General features: G+C 41.3%; 1 protein-coding gene across 5 annotated transcripts in view; it reads right to left on the bottom strand.

The window, feature by feature from the left end:
• pcdh17 (protocadherin 17) overlaps positions 1 to 20,082 on the bottom strand; it is a 52,246-nt gene that overhangs the window by 23,839 nt on the left and 8,325 nt on the right. For 2 of the 5 annotated variants that reach the window (XM_020080188.2, XM_069525562.1), the window contains exons 3-4: positions 6,454 to 6,512; positions 5,983 to 6,155 (exon numbers count right to left, since the gene is read on the bottom strand). In XM_020080188.2, the coding sequence (XP_019935747.1) occupies positions 5,983 to 6,155; positions 6,454 to 6,512 (232 nt within the window). Of the gene's footprint in view, positions 1 to 1,696; positions 3,391 to 5,982; positions 6,156 to 6,453; positions 6,513 to 20,082 lie in introns of those variants that run through there. The other 3 variants (XM_020080189.2, XM_069525567.1, XM_020080193.2) reach the window with 2 other exon arrangements.

Genomic DNA, 20,082 nt, shown 5'->3' with positions numbered 1-20,082 from the left:
CATTAACAGTGGCCTCCCTGCACTGGAGAGCACACCCTGAGGAAGACTTAATGAGAGATGTTTAGGAAAATGACAGAGATGCTCTGATAGTGGCATTGTAACTGCCTCCAGTATCATGCCAAAGAATGCCAGGTCAGGTACGGGCGAGTACGCAAATCTCTGTAGCGATCTGATACTACCTGTTTAAAGTAGAGCTGGCTAAAATATTGCAAAATATTTCACGCTGGAAAGTCCCATAACTAAAACAGAAATTTGTACTGTGTTTTCAAAAATGGTGGCTGCACTTTAACAGATATTTAAAGGAAGGGAATTTGTATATCAGATTTATTAATTTCTGTTTTCTTTCAGATATGAATTTCAAACTTGATAAAAATGTAATTCTCTCTCTATGTATGTGTTTTCAAAGGCTTTAACATGAGCCATGCCAAACAACTATTATAATAATCATCACTTACATACGGGGTTAGTGGCAAGTTGGTACTTCTTTAAATGCACAGTATTGGATTGGTATGTCCGACACTCAAAGTCCAGGTATCTGATTCCGTATCAGGAAGAGAAAAATAGTATCTGAACGTCTAAAAGATTTGAGCTTTGAAAAACTAAGTTCTTGCTGCACTGATTTATGGAGGAACGCAGTTATTCTTCAAAGATTTCGTTTTTCATTCATAGTGTTTTTTTCCCCAAGTGTAAATCAATAAGAAATTAGGTGTCATATTCACTGTTGAACTGATGATACTAAGGATTGTTAGCCATTTATGCACCACTGCAATAAATCCTATTATATATTATAAAACCACATACACTTTATGCACTGTTAATGAAAAAGAAAAAAAAACGTCACTTTCAAATCCTCACAGCAACATTTCCTTTCTTACATTTCAGCCAGAGTTCAAGATACTTGCTCTGATGCTCGTCTATAAAACACCAATGGTTTTTGACCAAAATACAACTGTGGCCTTCTTTAACTGTATGAACAACTTTTGTCTCTCAGGTCATCAGGGTGCAAACTAAACACAGACAAACCCTGTGCACCACAGACATGGAACAAGCTGCCAGATGAAAGCACATTTCAATCCAGGTTAGAAATCGTTCATGTTCAAAAACTGCACCTTTAATACTCATCCAAGCCTTTGTCTTCATTTTATTACTCCTGTACTCAAATCTCTGTTCTTACCTCTTTCATTCTCTTTGCATTCTAATGTCGTCTGCTGTTTTTAATCTCTTTTTTAATGTAGTTAACAGATGATGTCAAAACTCATTGAATTGCCTTTGTGTTTGAAATGTGCACGACACAAAGACTTGTTTTGCCTCGACTTGATGAATGAATGTCTAAAAGCCAGTTTCTCAGTCCACGAGATGTGGACATGAGTCATGTTTTGGCAGTGCCGCTGCTCCGTCACATCACTTTGGATACGCTGCCCGCTGGCAAAGTTTCAGAAGAAGTGCGTCTTCAAGCAGCCGGTCTTTCGGCAACCCGATTTTGTGTTGCTTTGTTCATTTGTTGTCGTTTCTCCTTTTTTTTTTTCAGGGATTTTGATTGTGCTTTGTCTGAACTCTGAGTTTCTTTCTTTCTTTCAATTAGTCATTCTCCTGCTTCCTCAACTCTGCATTATGAACAATATTTTACCAAGAACAGAGAGCTTACAGAAAAATGGCTGTAAAACAAGTAAAGATAACAATTCACTGCAACAATCACCACTGTTTTTGTATTTTATTTTCATCTCATCATCTTATTTGTAATGCACTGATAAAAGAAAAAATGCACAGTTTGGTATACAGAAGACATAATAATATGTTTAAATATCTGTAAATTACGTATACATTCATTATTGATTGCAGCCAGAACTGGCCTAAATGCTCTGTGAAAAAAAAATGACGTGTGTAAATAATGAATTCATAACAAGCTGATTTTGCAGCAGTTGAATAAAAACTCAGAAGCATTCAAACCACGGATGTAATACACATCTACCAAGCCCCAATAAAAAATCTGTCTGCATTTATCTGTCCATGAAATATGAACGATGTCGAATGGAATGCCCTTTTCCAACAGTCAGATAAAGGTTTATTGAACGCTGGAGTGAGCATAGAGGTTGCCATGGCTACAAGTGTGAAAAGGGCATCTGATCTGACTTCTGACCAGTCAATTAATTTTGGAATTGCATTTTTTTTCCCCTTTTTAATCAAAGGTTCATTCATGATTCAAAATCAACTGCGGCGAATAAAAAAGAAGAAAGAGCAGAGATTGCAACGACTTTGGAGAAGTACAGTAATTCTAGAGTCTTAAGATTAAGACCGCCACAAGGGAAGAAGGATGAATATTTAAGACAAATTAAACTCAAGAATATTAGTTTGGTCTCAGTGTGGACTGATAGAAATAATAAATAATAGCTCAACAAAACAGCACAGAAAGACTTTTACTTTCATAGTTTTACAGATGAATTCATGTAAGGTTGGGTTGTGTTGCAATACCACTAAGAGGTCTCAAAAATCCATTACGTGAAATTGCTTCTTCAAATATTTGTTGCGCTTATTATTTGGGGTTCTATATTTAGCCTTATTGAAAATGCTAATGACAGGGATAAGAATAGTGGGTGGAATTCTTCAGCACTATGTCTAAAGGAATAAATGGGCTCTTATGGGCTCTCATCGTTCCCAAGGGAACATTCACACACAAACACACTTACAGTAAGTAAGAACAGGACTTCTTTAATTGACATGAGGAGTTCCAGCAGGATAAAATATGTCGGCAATGTACTGTACCAAATGGCTGAAATGTTGCCTTAATTAAGCTGCAGGAGAATAAAAACAATTCCTACAAAGGTTTAACTAGAAAACACTTTAAAATTATAAGCGTCTGCTGCAAAAAATTCAATGACATTCCAGTAAATACAAAAATATATCTTAATTTAAATTGCTTTAACTGAAGGATTCATATAGAACCAAGGTCTTCTACTGTGCTGTCATAGGAACACGTTTCGCGCTGCCGCTCCTCACTGTCCTTGTAGCATCAGCAGCAGCTCATCCTCACACCTCCCTCCCTCCTCTGTGCTGCCTATATCCTCGCGTTGAAAAAAAGGCAGGAGGTGGTTTGATTATAACTCTCCAATTGCAGCTAATTAGGATAGGTCAGCTGCTACAGTGGAACAGTATCTGTCCCACCACGCTCGTCCTCCTTCTCCTCCACCATCCCTCTCTCTCTATTTCCTTGGACAGCCCTATCAGCGGGTACCATCTCCCTACGCCACTGCCGCCTGTCTGTTAGTGATTGTGACCGTGGCAGTTGTCTCCACAGTGGCGAGCGACGTGCTGCCAGCCACTCCGACGGAGCCAGACAAGCCTATCAGCGTCTACGGTGGGCTCGTTGGAGCATCAATTAATCGCTGTTTAAAACTGGCAAAAAAAAAAATGCATTTGATATACTTGAGCTTAATTAATACATTGCAACCAATTTTGCAGGCCTAATTAATCAATTTGTAACTGGTCCCTGGTGCGAAGATTTCCAGATTATGTTGTCTGGAAGGAAGCTGTACTGAACATCAGAGGAGAAGATGAATTACAGGCATGGAAATGGGGGAGTTGTGTGTTTGTTCTACCAATGCCTATTACCAGAGGAGCGCATAAAGAGTGAACATGAGGGGAAAGAAGTATAGAAGGGTGGGAAAAAAGGGGCGACAAATTCAGAAACAAAAAAAGTGTGAATGCCTGACAACCTGGTGACAATAAAGGCTAAGAGCTGACGATTGATTAGGACTTGAACTACATGCTTTTGTGCACTTGTAGATCTGTTTATACGGAGCCAGTGAATGAGGCCGCAGTGTCCTGGCAAGCAAGCAGAGAGAGCTACAGAGAGTAATTGGGAAGGCTCGGAGAGGAGGAGAGGAACAGAGGACTTGAGATGGGATGAAGGAGGGAGGTTGGGGGTGGGTGGTGGAGGGAGACCTATGAAGTAGACACTAAGTGCTGAGATGTGAAGAAAATAAGCCGGCAGGAAAATGACCCCAGGGAACGGTGACCAACGACAAGCTCCTTTTTCCTTTTTTTTTTCCATTTGATAATAGACCTACTGTACCTGTGTGCTTCTGTGTGTCCCCCATCACGAGTGTGCACGCAGGGAGACTCAGGAAGCAAAATCTAACTGTAATTTCCATAACAGCTCAATTTTGCGCATGCACCCCTTTCGTTTTCACTGAGCCTGATTAATTTGCCATCAAATTACTACAATATATCACCTGTACGTGAAGGGGTTGGCTTGAGACACGGCAGCAGATGGGACTCCTCTCTTCCTGAGCTCGCCAGGTACAAGGTGACCATCCTGGTGATTCATCTTCAACAGCAGGAGGACGTAAAATGTAAAAGCGCACCTCTCTGAGCCGGGGACATTGTGCTTTGAGAGTTATCTAATGTAAATATTAACTCAAAGCCAGCCGTGATTTGTCACTTTGGAGAGTTCAGCTGGTGTCTTTGCAAATTAATAAAGATGCACTGGAAAGCTGCCAGAGTGATGTTTACCACGCCTCACTCCTCATCACCGATCTCGCACCACACCTTGGCCTCCCGCCCTCCCCCCTTACAGTTTAGCAAGGCCCGCATGTTATTGTCTAAACACAGCCAGCTGCAGACGGTTAACTGTCTAATCTCACATCCATCGATTTCCCCAAACAAGGATAGGAGGAGTGGAACGAAAGTCATGGAGCGGTGGGGGTGGAAGCGCAGCAGAGGGTGAGAACAAAATGGGAAGAGCTGAGCGGGAAACGGGCACAGGCGGGTTACGGCCTTGCGATGACTGTCTGCCACCACTGGACACAAGCGCGTGTGTTTGTGTACAGGTGCGACGATGTCCTTGTTTGAGACCGTCAACAGGAAATTGATCGAAGTACAGTGCTTGTTGTCTGCTACAGCTCAAACCCACTTTAAGCTCCCTTTGTCATGTGTTTTGTCTGTATAGATTATTTCAGTCCCTCATGGACAATTAAATGAGAACATTTTCAAAATGAGAAACATATGGAGTTTTTTAATTGGCCAATTTTTCTTGCCAACATGTGGGGTTTTATACTATAAACCAGTGAAAAGGAAAAAAATGCTATCTAGTCAGACGTGCATATTGGAGCACAGAGCGTTGCACAAATTGTCATTGTCCTTCCACAAGGAGTAAAACAGCCCTTCTGTTGTCTGGATTAATGGCGTCATTACAAAGAATCCATGTTCGGTATACAGCGCCATACTTCTGGATGCAGTCAGTGAGATACATACATCTCGGTGTAGTGAATTTGTATTTCTTTGGGAATATCTGTGTGGTAATGGCCCACACCAGTGAGAAATTCACCAAACCTCCTGTCCCATTACTTCTCTTCCTACTGTACAGTGCAATCTTGGCTTTTCTCGCCTCCTCTGACCTCGCACTAATCATGAGAGGTGGCTGGGGTAAGGAGGACTGCAACAACTCATATCTGGGGAGTTATTGTTCAACACATGTCATGTGTAATCTGCCCGACCCACAGCGCTTAGAATAATTATTCATATTTAATCACCACACTACGAAGCTACATCGCCTGCCGCTCACTAAGTCATTTTCCATGTTCCATTATCAAAGTTTCAGAGACGGGTGCTCAGGGAAGGGGGACTAAATGGAGAGGCTGAAGTAGTTGGGCTTATAAAAACATAATGGGCTTGTCTGCTTTGATAAACTGAGGACGTGTGTAGAATGCACTCACACTCACACCCACACCCACACACAGACAGACAGACACACACAGACACACATTAAATGAGAAAAGTCTAGAGAACAAAGTATGGAGCGAATAAAGTAGCCAAGAATAAGTTGAGATTGTGATTGTGAGCGTTCAGGCAAGTCAAGAGCCCAATCGTTAATACAAATAACTTCAGCACAGAAAACGGATTGATAGCCATTTGATTTAAGTGTTTTCGGCCAGCACTGCATCTTTCACTTCTCGTGCAGTCACACGTTTTCCAATGAGGGCTCACCTTGCTCCAAAGGCGGCGGTTTCACGCCTGTAGCCTTCAACTTGAGGGCTTCTTTTGCAGACATGTCACAGCAGGAGCCCTTATTGGTGTCCTGGTCGCTGTCAGCCTGGTCGCTGTCACCATGGCCACTGTCTCTGAGGCTTGCTCGCTCTGGGTCTTTGAATGTTGAACTACTAGAGAAATTCACAAAAGAATGAAAGTGGCGTTAGGACAAGGTCTTACTGCTTTTTTCATTTTTTTTTTTAAAGAGAGGGAAAAAAAGAGGTCGCTGTGTGAAAATATTTTATGTGATATAGCAAATACTGTGAGTGACCACTTTTAAACCTAATTAAATGTGCATGCCCTTCTTCTTCCTGTCACGACTCAGTACAATTATTTGTCAGATGAGTAAACATTGGTTTATTGTGTTGGGACTGTTGGAGAAAAGAAAAGGTCTGAGATGTGATGACGGTTACAAATCCGAACTCTTACCTTTGAACAAACTGTTGTCTGCTACCCATATAATTAGGCTCAGTGGGGAAATTGTCCGTCTGTGGAGAGGAGAGAGAAAAAAGGATGTAGTGTGGCTCTACAGAAATGAATCCTGCTGTGAAACAAGATCTTGTGACATATGATTAATTGTGGAGAAAAAATATAGAAAATACTAGTGGCTAAACATATAAAACAGACCAATTAGCCATTTTAGACATCATATATTCAATGACTACCAGTGTCAACTTAACATCTAGTGACCTAAATTACGGCATAAAGATGCACAGAGATTAAAATTAAGTTTGTCGCTTCCAATCTGTTCTGTTTTCTATCATCACATGCAGGGAGAAATTGTTTGTGTAGAACTGGGGCGTATGTGTGCTCAACTGTGTGGGGTCTGTTTGCATTGGGGTTACATGATCATATACACACACATGCTTGTGCACACATGTCCACACACAGAAGACACGCTAAGACACAGTGTGGCACGTATGACAAATACCGCAGAAGAACAGAAAACTGGTACAAACCCCATTCTTCATAAACTGTATAAACACTCCACAATCCTCAGCACTGTGCTGTGCAGCAGTGCATTACAGACTGGATCAATCACATTGGCACTGGAAAGAGCCGGACACGTCTCTCTCCCAGTCTGTCTCCCTCTCGTTAATTATAGCAAAGAACAGTATATGAGGGTTTTTAAATCATCTCCATTGAGATAAGGGGCCACAAAGATCCCAGTGTGCTTCCTGGCTTTTATAGAAATGCTCGTTAACCTCAGCAATAATGAAAACAACTAATGTTAAAACAATTAATTGCATACACTCCCCCCAGTAACGCTGGACTTTTGCGTATGCGCTCGATGCTTCAACCAAAACGCTGTTCGCTCACTTTGAATGGGGTGACGTCACGCTTTGCAGAACTGTGTTGTGCGTTGCTCGTGCAGTGACACTGTGCTGCATTGGCGGCACCAGCCAATCAAATCGTTCTCAAAGAAACACTCAAGCACAGGTGCTAGCCAATCAAATCATGATAATGTGAAAGAGGAGGCAGATGGCGAACCTGGTATGGGTTCATATTGTTGTGAGTTTTTTTCCCTTTAGCATGTTAGCAGGAAAGCCAGCTATGAAGGCTGTCGTCATGCCGATTGTGCCAGCATCAAACGTCGGGCACGCCCATTATCAAGTGTCAAAGCAAAGCATACGTGTGATTCTAGTGTAATTCATGAAGAACACAGGCAGACAGAAAAGAATGAATTTGCAGGAACAGCTAAAAGTCCCAGGTACATAGAAGCATAGAGGGTGGAAACAAAGGCCTCAGGAGAAATAGCTTTCATATTGTGTTAGTGGTATTCATCACAGTACCACAAATAATTTCCCTATGTAGTGCACAGCTCTCTGTCTTAAAATCGAGAGCAGTAAAATGTCATGTTCGGTGAGTAATGCTTGCTTGTGCTGGGGTATTTCACATCCACAGCTTGACTCACAGTCAATACAGTATTTCAATGTCATCCGTGCTCTGCGGTGGCTCCGTATGAAAACGGCTGTGTGAAGGTCAGAGAGGCCACCTCGGTACTTTGACGTTCCATGTTTTTGCCAGCAAATTTTTCTCTACTTAAACATTCTATTCCACCTCAGCCTTCACGAAGCTTCGAAAGAAAACACCCACAGAATATTGTACATCAATGGTCGGTAGAGTAAGAGTAGCAGAACATGTTTGAGATCGTTTGGCATTAAAATGATAACTAGTTTTTCGAAAGATAAAATGAAGGGGGGGATGTAAGTCTTTATATTGATGTACCCCGTCAGTACTTTTACGGACATCTTTCTATCACCACAGCTGTGCAAGTGCCTGAATCTGATCTGCCCAGTGCAGAGTTTACCATTGTTTTAATAGATTAAAAATGGGCCTTTGTTTGTGAGTTAATTTCAAATAAACCACTGAATCCCATATTTGTGACTTGAAGTTTTCTCTTAACAAAAGGGGGGGGGGGCATGTCACACTTAAATGAGCATGTGTTCTACATCTCGACAACACCCCCCCTCCTACAAGCCAATAAAAAGCACATTATGCCACTTCATAGAAACCTCTTTCCTGCCAATTAGAGTCCAGGCTGATCTTAAGCCTCCATCTCTTCCTGTCTGTCTGTACTGCCCAGCCCTTTCACTACAATGGGCCACTTTCCAATTAATGGATCGATAATGGCCAGTATGAACTGCTTTGTGCTCAGACAGTCACAGCCCACAATGAATACAGGATAATTTGGGAGGATGGGGGGGCAGGGATGATAAATACCGGCTAGATGTCCAGCAGTTTTATTATCATTATTATTAGACACCGTATTGTACAGTACATAAATTCATTTAGCGACGCAACAATGGAGAATTTCTCATGTTGCTGACTTGTTGCCTTCTAATTTTCCCCTCGTGGACCTTTTTCCGAATTGAGCTGAACTTCACTGAACCGAACTAAAGCAAAATGAACTGACCCAAACTGCAGCATCTGTGCATTTGGCCCTCAGGGTTTTTCAAAATGTGACTCGCTTATTGACCTTAAATATGAGTCTCTGAACCTATTGAATACCAGATGAATCCAGATGTTCTGGGTCAACATACTTTGTGTAGATTTCAGCAGAGGCTTGTTTCGGGTTGCTCGTGTGAATGAGAATGTTCTTGAGCTGTATTGAAGAATGTCTCGTATCTAGTCCACACAGCAAGGCCACAAAAGGTCAGTGAGATACTGAGTACAGTGAGGCTGAGTAAGTGTAAAAAGCTGCACTCTATTCTGTATTCCCTTTGAGGCCCTAAGACTGACCGAGCAGACAGCGGGCCGATTGAGACAAATGGGACGGGCGTATTGGAGAGCTATTCTACTCTCAGCTCCTGTTGGTGCATTTTGGGGCACTGTTCATTTATGTGTTTGTGTGTAGTTGAGTGAGAGTGTGCTGTGTTGAGAGTGTGCGTGCGTACATGTGTGTTTGATATCTTGGATAGGGGGGTGGCGAACAAAGACAAATTGCAGCTTCTCTTTCACACATCATTGGACAGCTCTCTTTTATTCACCGGAACCAGAGTACACACCCTCCCTCTACCTGCCCGGCTAGGTGTGATACATGCATTTGTCCTCTACTGTCTTCCAAAAACACACAGTACTCGCTGTACGAGTGTATGGATGCATTTCGTCTTGTCAGTAGGTGTGAGCTGTTCCAAATCCGCAATAACCTTGTCAGGAAGCCAAAAAACATCAGGACAGCAGGTTGTTTTTCTTTATTTTAAAAAAGTTTGTCTCCGTTGTGTGTGTTTATGCATGTCTGCATATGTGTGATGTTACCACCAGGGGAACTATAATTTACCCCTCTTGGAAACCTGTCAAAGTAGCTGCAGGAGCAGCCAAAGAGGAAGAGATATTGAGGTTAGAGGAATGAAAACACTGTGGGATGCAGCAAAGGCCGGAATTAAAGATGAAAATGGAGGAAGAAGAGCAAAAACTGCAACGTGAGACGATGTTAAAGAAGGTAAGGAGAAAGTGGCGCAGGAACGGAAAATAATTAGACTGCATTGATTACTTGGTGGCTAAGGAGCAATTGTAAGTGATCAAATCTAATTAGCTGCTCCTATACATCTTCCTGGAGATAACATACCAATCAATCCACAGGCTTAAGTGAACTTAAAGCCATCACAGGCTACTGCCTTCGAAACATCTTCCACTATCTTCCAAATTATTTAGGAGAGGTCTGGTCCAAATGAAATTTAGACAAGTAAGAAAGTGCTGCTGATGCCAGTTAATGGAGACCAGACAGATTGTAACCACACTGAGGTCTTCTCCATTCAGATGGACGGCTCGCTAATGATTCTGGGCAGTACTTAATCATAAAAGAGACTTTTGAAGTTATCTTAAGCAATTGCAGACAAGTTTGGATTTCAAGCTGATGTGGCTTTTTTTTTGACACGCTGTAGTTGATGCAGTGTTGGTAAGTTATGCAGGCTGATCTTGTGCAGTCAGACTGGAAAGAAAACTACTTCTTTTTGCAGTACAGCGGTTTCCAGTAAGGGAGCATTCATACCTAGGCTGCTGGATTATTCATCTGAACCGCACGGCCTCTGCTGCTGGTGTCAGTAGGAGATCTTACAGTCTTTCCTTTTGTTGTTACAGCTTGAGTGCAGTGTTTGTGGGCTGAAAGCAGGCGTAATGTTGGTCCAAATAAATTAAGAAGGAAATTGTATTTTTCCAACTTTTACAGCCGACACACTAAACCCTGAACCCCCAAAACATGATGCATATTCAACTGTGGATTTTGTGCAGGGTTAAAACCCTCATTGTTGCTCTGTATCCATGAGGTATTAAGTTCAGTTGCAGTATTGGCTGACTTCATATGCTGTTTGCTTGCTGGGCAGACAAACACATCCTTGCAGGAGGGTTTTACGGGGAATGGTTTGCTACAGTGAGTCACCTGCATAAACTGTGTTGGTTTTCCTCAAAACCTCAATGATTGTCCCAGGATGGCATAAGTCACATTGAGCTGACACTCCACATGACTTTTTAAAGCTCTGGGGTTGTTTGAAATAAGGTATAAACCTTAATTCATCATTTTCTGGCGTTATTATATATTATAAGTTTTATTTTTGGATAGCTGAGGAGTATTTGAGGAAATGTCTGCAAGAAAAGAAGGAAATACCTCAGGGAAGCACTAGAGACTGTATCAGGTTATATATAGATTATTTGTCCCACTTCTAGTGATCAGTCATTTAAAGTATCTCTCTTACTGACAGTATTTCTTCTCTTACCAGTATAATTGTACTAAACTCGGCTTCAGCACAAATCGAACACAACCCAATCTGTGTCTCCACTGGCTTTAAATATTGTCACAATTTTTATTCTCGGGCTACCATCTGAGCTTTTTGTAAAATAGCTCGTTTATTATGACGCTTGTGACTCATGCCGCTCTAATCCAACTAAATAGTTGTATTTTGATAATCACAGCCTGGCTTAATTCATAACGTAACTGCATTCCACTTTTGTTTTTTGTGTTCATTTGGTGAAGAATACAGCTTTTTTTCCCTCCATTAAATAGGGCTAAGTAGCACTTTGGAGGCTTTTATATTCAGTTGTATAATCAACATGACCTCTCCCTTGCATATTCGATGCTCAACAGCAAAGACACAATATTCATAATTAATATGCAACCACTCACGTTGATTGCCTATTATTTTGGTTGACCATACAGTGTCATTAAAGATTCCTATAAGGAGGCTAGTAGAAAGAGAGACATGAAGGTGCACAGGACGGAGGGAGGGCGGAGGTGGTTGCACTCATGTCTCTTCAGAAAGTGACAGACGAGACAAAAACCCTACTTCAAAGCCAATTCCCTTCAAACTGTGTGGTTACGACCACTTTATTATTCATTTGAGGAGCTCAAGCAAGCAACATACAAGTGACTACTTTGGTCACACTATTACAGGAGCGTAGTTATATATGAGGCTGACAGCTGCATTTGCCTTTAAGAGCAACAGTCTTAAAGAGTCCTTCAGTGTGTTTTCGTAGAGCACATTCAACCTTCATTGACAATGTTTGTTATTTAATCTCGGAAGACTAAATTACTTTAAAAGAGCATGAAAAGGAAACTCAGACAGAGAAGACCCTGAGTCTGAGAGAGACGGTCAACAAAGCATTGTTAAACTCTGTTCTTACGCTCGCCATTATTGTCTCGAGTATCAACTCGCGTATAAAATAATAAAATGAAGACCTCCTGAGAGAGAGAGAGTGCATCACTGAAGTTGTTTGACGAAGTTCTCACTTTCACACACACACGCAGACACACACACGCAGACACACACACGGACACACACACACACACACACGGACACACACACGGACACACACACAAACACAGTTACAGGAGATCTTACAGTCTTACAATTTTATGATGCATGAAAAATCTAATTATGGACTAAACTATATCCTGTATAAACAAAATGGCTCAGAAGACTCACCTTAATGAACATAAAGTACAGAATAATATGTTTACCACAAATTACACAAACTATATAATAATCTGTTTTTTTTTCATTCTTGGCATGTAGTTGTTTAACAGGATTAATAAGCTACTATTCCATGAATCATCCTTATCAACAACAAAAACAACATTACATGAACAGCTATGATGTTGACCACCTTCCCCTTGGGTAAAGATTACAAAAAGCTCACACATTGGAAACACATTTGATGGCAAACTGTCAACATTGTTTTATTTTATTTTTTCGCTAAATAGACGTTAGATCTGAGATCAAGAGAAGTCAAGATAAGGGTGGGTCAAGGAACTGGAAATATTTTAGCTTGGATTTATATTACTCCTTTTTTACAAGAGCAGATTGATTTAACCATATTTTTATTCAGATGGAGACAGAATGCTAATGATCTAATGGTTATATGCAACAATTCCCTCAAACTAAGAATAACATGTATTTTCCAGTGTTGTAAAGCCTCACGAGGGCCTGTTTAAATTGTAGTATTGTTTCCTGTCAACACTCACATTTTAAATCAAAATATGTTGAAATAAATTTCAGATGGAAAAAAAATACATACAATGTACAGAAGTTCTGAAACTGAAAAACTATTATAAATTTGCACCTTTGCCGTCTTTAGGTGAGCTGAATGTCAGAAACAGTATTTCACAGAGCGAGTGGGTTACTCAAATAACCAAAGTTAATTCTAGTTTCATAAGGGAGTGATTTCTATAAGAAGCTGCAAACTAAATTCAAATGGAGTGAATTAAAATGACTGACCCTGTGGTTTTAAAAAGTCTGCTTTAATCCTCTGGGAGCAGGGCGGGTGTGTGACTGTGTGTATGTGTGTGTGTGTGTGTGTGTGTGCGTGTGTGTGTGTGTGTGTGTGTGTGTGAGAACTACAAAGTTGATTTGTCACTTGAATCTAATTGCTTTTCATGTCAAAAAAGGCCCAAACTCTAACCACACGCAATTTCTCTGGTGAAACACGGTGTCACACAGCACACATGCATATTTATTGACATAAAACATACATGAGTGAGCTGGTGTGTGTGAGATCGTGTGTGTTATTCCTGAGCCATCATTATAAGGTGTTGTCGCCTCTGTGTGCAGTGAAATATAATGAGGCATTCTGTTCCTGCGTTCGCAATCTACACTTCACCAGAGGAAAAAAAGATCATTAAATGGGAACCAGACATGAAATATAAAAAAGAAAATTCTAAATAACAGCGTACTAGATAAAGAGGGTCTGACCAGAACAGGTTGTGACCTTATCTCTGCTTTCCAAAAAGCGGTTTTCTGATCTGAGAGTTGCACCTCTCATTTTAGTCCTTCGTGACAATATCAGACACTGTTATATTTTGAAATTATCATCTGCTATGATACATTTTTGCGTCTGCAGTTATGACTAGGATTACCTTTTAAAGATTCAACTACACCGACAAAAATACAGCAGCCAATTCAGTTTCAGTCTCTGAAGAGGAGGGCAACACAAGACGGCGTCTTTGAACGGCTATCAACACAATCACCATCTGTGGCAGTTTAGCCCCAGGAGAAAATGGTAAATGTGGCTTTTGGCATCTATATATATTTATACCAACACACAAAACCCCCGAACACGGCAGTTTGGCAGCTCCCCTACAATAGCAGCGTTATTTTCCCTCTCTCTCTCTCTCTCTCTCTCTCTCTGAGAGACGTTTCGGAAAGACACATTCAACCAGCTGGTCTGGGTAGACATACAGCTGGTACCATATGTGGTTATTGATTAAGGATGATATGTGAACCTAGTGGTATAAGAGAGAGGACTTTAATTGTATGCCTTTGAAACTTCGGGGGAATAAGTTTAAAGTAAGGGGGGAAAGAAAGAGGGCACTGTGTGATCTTGGGAGAGTAAGTCTCTTATCATTCAGTACTTGCTAATCAATAGTTACAACAGGTTTGGCGTTAACTGAAGTCTTGAGTCAGCACTGACCTTGTTTCACCCTCATTAGTCCAAAGCCAACTCAGCCCAAAAACTCCAAAGCTGTTTCAGAGGTGACAGGTTTATCTTTCTATACACATGAAACCATACACAACAGTTCTGACAGTTGGGTAATATGCTTGTCCGCTTTCTTGCTGAGAGTTAGCTAAAAAGACTGGAACTAAAGGACGATAACACAACCATGGTTTTATATTGTGATCAATCTTGAGGACATCCACAGTCAAAGAAGGACATTGTACCATTGTATCCAGTCCACCATAATAAAACCATAAGATTTCAACTGCATTCACAAATAGATCTGCAGCCTTCTAGATGATCTCTCATAGTGTCTCTTTCAGACACGACGTGTTGGTCAAACAATCCAAGAGCTAGCGGCATAGTTTTGCCAAATCAAGGACTTGACATCACTAAGATCCCAATGTAACTTTGCTCAGCAATAGTCTGGCAAATATATTCAACCAGCTTAAAACTGACTAGAGTTGTTGAAAGATTACAATAAAAGAAGCTTAAAATGTAGAGAGGTGACCGAGGCAGTCGTAAAGGATATAGTGCTGTTCAAAGCCATTAATACTTTCACAGGCTAATTCAAGAATATTCTCCACAGCACTTTCCAAAATTAGAAAAGACAGATTGTGGATCATAATTGTGTTGAAAAAGTTGTAATTACTTTTTTGGAAAATTCCCCATCCTTAACTGTTACCACTCTTGTGTCAACTCACTTATGAACCTAAAAGTGACAGCAAGACTCCATTTTAAATGTTTGTACATCATAGTTAAACAAACAAGATGGAACAGACTCATTTGGAGGCTTTAGAGATGCAGATAGACGAGCTGTATGCTAAGATCACCAGTGTCTGTCCAGATTGGTGGAGAGTTGCATCAATCTTCTCATCCAACTTTCAGCACGAAAGCAAATGAGTGTAGTTCTCAAATGAAAAAGAAAGAAATATCACTGTCTCATGTTAAAGCTACAACACTTTCCCTCTTCCAAAGATATGATTTATACAAATAGGCAGAAATTACCTAAAAATGGAACAAAATAATCAAAATAAGCTGCAATACAAAAATGCTTTCATAAATAAAACATAATCTAAGTCTGTATCCTTCAGAGTGTGGAGTTGATATCATAATAAGAATAACTTAATTTACCAACCAGGATGTCACCATTTTCACCCTCTACTGAGGCCTTCAATATATAAATGAAATGCAGTCAACTTGTTTACATGCGGTTGAAAGCACAAATGTTTACTACGGTTTAGAGATGATATTATTAAACCCTCTAATCCAGTACATGCATTGAATTAAACTAAAGAAACAATCATTTTCTAATTTATTTGCTAATACAAACCAACCGCAAAATGTTGTCTGGTGTGCAGGTTAAAAAAAGAGATGCTGAGAGCTCGTGAACAAAAACATTAAAGAAGAAAATTATTCTGTTTGAATTGATGTAGGAAGAGCTGTTCCGTAGATGAAAAGATTTGAGATATTTCCCCAAAGCCCAGAGCCAAGGCCAGACGCAGCTATAAAAACACACGCACACACACACACACGTCTATTATCAATACATGCACAAGTGCACATACACACTCCTGGGTTCTCACTCTCTGTTGCTCTATGCGTGCATGCACACACACACACATAAAGAGAGAGAGCAGATGGACTATGTATAGTCTCATTTCAAGGTGACCTATCTACTGTATATGTATCGGGTGAGAGGCGATGAGGTATCTGAGCGAAGGAGGGGCCGGGAAGAGGAGGAATGGATGACAGGAAGGATACTGTCCGTACAGAAAAGGCTTTAAGATAATGCTCTGTTGTCAAAATGTTGGACGCCAGTTCCTCTCAGTCTCTTTTAAGTGTGTCTATGGTGCATTAAGAATCTGTCAGGCCAGCTTTAGCATTAATCAGCTCGCCCGCAGAAGAAACAATCAAGCATAATCTCGAGCTCTAAACCCCGTTGACCTTCTCTTCAAATGCACAGATAAACTCCCTTTCAAAACCTCAGTTGGTTAAAGACACACACACACAGGCCCAGGCTCTCGATCGCGCTTGTAATTTTCTTTTTTTCTCCAAGCCCCTCCCTCCCTCCCTCCCCTGTAGTCTAGCTGATTGGTTCTTCCCACAGCAGCACCCATGTCTCTCCACCTGGGAGTACAACGACTCAGCATGTCAACGTGACCTCAAACAGGTCGCATTTCAGTTGGCGTGCAGTGCTGCGGAGCGAGGGGCTGTTTTACCCCATCAATCTAGAAATATGGAGACGAATAGGAGAGGAGAGGAGAGGAGAGGAGAGGAGAGGAGAGGAGAGGAGAGGAGAGGAGAGAAGAGGGGAGGAGACAGCAGGACGAGGGATAAGAGAGGGGAGAAGGGCAGAATACACAAGTTCCATTCATCATCTCCACACAGTTGAGAGTGTATAAATAGCAAGATCTGTTCAGAGTTATCATTGAGCCTGCGCTTCCATCGCGGTGCTTCATTTATTAAGACTGTGCACAGATCAATACGGCAGACATATACACTCTGTACTGTTGACAAGATAATCTCATCATTATGAATTTGGCTTGGGTCGTCAGTAACATGAGCAATTGCAACGCTTATCTGAGATGACAAGAGCCGAGAGAAAGAGAGCGAATCCCCCCCAAAAAAACAAAGACACTCGGAGTCGAGAACGTGTGGAAAAGAGGATCCAAGAACTATACTTTCTTTTTATTCTTACACTAAGCAATGGTCAGAGTGATAGATAGTGAAATGCAGTATTTCACGACCAAACAGAGCAGAGATCAATAAGAAATGGAGCAAACCAGCAATTGATCTGAATGTGAAAGGTCCCAACACGATTTCTCTCTACAACATATAAGCCAGTGAGGGGCCAATTGAGTACATCTGTATGGTACAATAGAAAAAGATGAGACCAGTCAAATATACCGTTTTCAATATGCCATTAGCGCTCGGCATCGCCCCTGCTACCCTGAAGAGCAGACACAGTTAAACGTTTGGCGACAAATCTTGTGTGCCCACCACTTAGCGGGCCTTTTGTTTGGGCAATAACATCTGAGAGTGCCGACTCATTCGCCTCTGTTGCCACAAACATATAACAGCCACTGCAATACACAGTGGCTGTCAATTCCCCTCAGACACACACAGGGCTTTCGACAAGGGAGTCAGATTTCAAACTGTGCTACAGATACAGCGTACGCGGGAACAGAGGAAACAGTGGGATATCTCCTGGTGGAGTATTGGACTTTCTCAGACACATAAACAAATCGCAAAAATCACTGGCAGGATTTCGCTGCGTCGAAAAATACTCCTCAAATTGCAAAGCAAATTGTCATCTGCGGATTATGATATACTCCATTGTTTGAAGAGGAAGCCACGTTTTTAAGGTGGCTTGAATTGAACGGAATTTTGACAGTTAGTAGTTAGGTGAACGAGATGGCATTAATGGTACGTCCCTCCAATCAATTAATCACATAACTGATGAAGCTTTAGATGTGCTGAACTGTAGCCGGCAAGGACGAGGAGAGGGAGATTTGGGGAGCGAGGGATAAATCATTTCTCTTATACTAATGAGATAGAGGGTGAGAACAGAGTCACATAACTCATTCTTTGAGCTGCGTGTTGTTACTACAGCACATGCCTAGGGGGCACAGTGAAGGAAGATGCGGCAGAAATAAAAGCTCTCTCAGGTTGGACCGGTGCCACGGCACAGCAGAGCGAGTTCCACTTTGTTTGACTTTGAAAGTGTTTGATTTACAGCAAGGAGACCCAGCTGCTGGCAGTTCAAAGAATACATCACCGAGCCATGTAGGCCTATGTAGCTTTCTGTTGCGGTGGATCTCAGTGCACATTACTGTGAGGTCACTCCTATCTTTATACCCATCCATTGCTGCAGAGCCGGATCCCTGCTGCTCAAAACGTTAAGTCTAAAGACCCCAGGAGAGATCTAAGAGCCCTCAGGGGGCAGGCGGCCCCTTCAGGAAAACCCAATTCAATCTAAGGGAACCAGCAAGACTGGTGCTTCAGAGCGCAGTGGGTGGTAGGATAGGTGCATGTGTGTCTTTGCACGAATATACACACGCACAGAGACACATAGCAGCTGAATCCCAGATTCCTCCGCTGTGAGGGTTATGTTTTGTTTGGTTTTGTGACCTGTGATGACGCTGTGTTGGCTCCTCGTGCCAGAGTTGTTTGAGCATAAAGCCAAGTAAATGTTTCAGAATCTTCAGTTAGCAAACACTGACTGAAACTGACTGAATCTTCTTTTTTGGTTAAAGAGCATGTACCTAAGTAGCTGATGAAAACAAATTACATTATCAGGGAGAACACACTTAGAGGATCCATCTGTGTATTTCTAATGTAATATAAATATGCGCGATTCGCAGCATAAACAAGGTCAGGAAATCAAAGAAAAACAACAAGAAAACAGCCACAATAAGCAAAAGGGGCAACAAAAAGCAGCAGCTACCATCCTCTCTGTGCCTTATGATAATAAAGCTGAAAAGTAATTACGAAGTCTGATAGGAATTGATCTGAAACCACTTAAAATGCCGACCGGTCTTCGGAAGGTAAACCAAGCCAAACAACGGCACTTGCTACTCATCAGAATGACATGATAAAATGACAACATATTTCGGCGTCAGAAAATTAGGCAGAGGAGACCTGACAATCCACTTTCCTTTTATCGCTTGCTTGCACGAGAGAGAGAGAGAGAGAGAGAGAGAGAGAGAGAGAGAACAATACACAGTCCTATTATCGTGCGCCTGTCATCTCCAATAGGCTGCTTCCTATTCAACCAAACAAATTGGTTAAATGTGTCCGGCCAATCTGGTCGTAACAGAGGTTAACTTGTGATCTCATATCCTGTCTCGTTCTCCACAGTTCTTGAAAAACAAAATACCTTTGTTGTTGTGCTGCACAGTTAAGAGCTGTGTCCACACAACTGCACAACAGCTGGGTGAAAGGATTTCTTGTTGCTGAGCAAGAAGAGAACAGACATTCATTAATGACTCCAGGCGTCTACCTATATCCATCAATGTATAACTTGTTTTAAAGCTGCAGTTGTTATAAACGGGAAGAAATTGCCTCTACTTGTGGGCAAAGTCAGGGCATATTCATATTCCATTATTTAGCAAGGTGACAGAGGGATTCTTCTCAGAATTTTCAATAAATAAAACATTGACTTCCACTGCAACCTCAAATCGAGAACAAATTTTTGGGGGTACTTAATAATGTTCTAAAAATAAACTATTAACTGTGCAAAACTTTGAAGAACATGCCACAGACAAGGAATCGGGAAAAAGAGTTTTCACCCTAAGAATGTACGTTTTTTCACTGAAATAACAGCTAATGATATTCGTGGTGTATCTTAGTACTAGAGCAGATTTTCAAAGTCTTTCTTTCTTAAACCAAACTCTTAATTTCATTGCTAATTAAATTGTTGAGATTACAACACTAATTTCTACTTTTCCCTGTGCTGCAAACATAATCAGTATTTGGGCGTTCATTTCTTGGTTCTCTCCAAAGAAATTAGCAATTTCTGCTTCCCACATACCCCGTGTTCTGCCCTCCTCTTCCCTCATGTTCCGAGACCTCTGATGTTCATCGTGACATCTTCCACTTTCCACTGATTTGTTAAACGTTATGATT

The sequence above is a fragment of the Paralichthys olivaceus genome, chromosome 1 (genome assembly GCF_024713975.1).
Source record: "Paralichthys olivaceus isolate ysfri-2021 chromosome 1, ASM2471397v2, whole genome shotgun sequence".
Taxonomy (NCBI): domain Eukaryota; kingdom Metazoa; phylum Chordata; class Actinopteri; order Pleuronectiformes; family Paralichthyidae; genus Paralichthys; species Paralichthys olivaceus.
The sequence above is the reverse complement of the archived record's forward strand: the minus strand, read 5'-3'. Positions and strand labels throughout refer to the sequence as shown.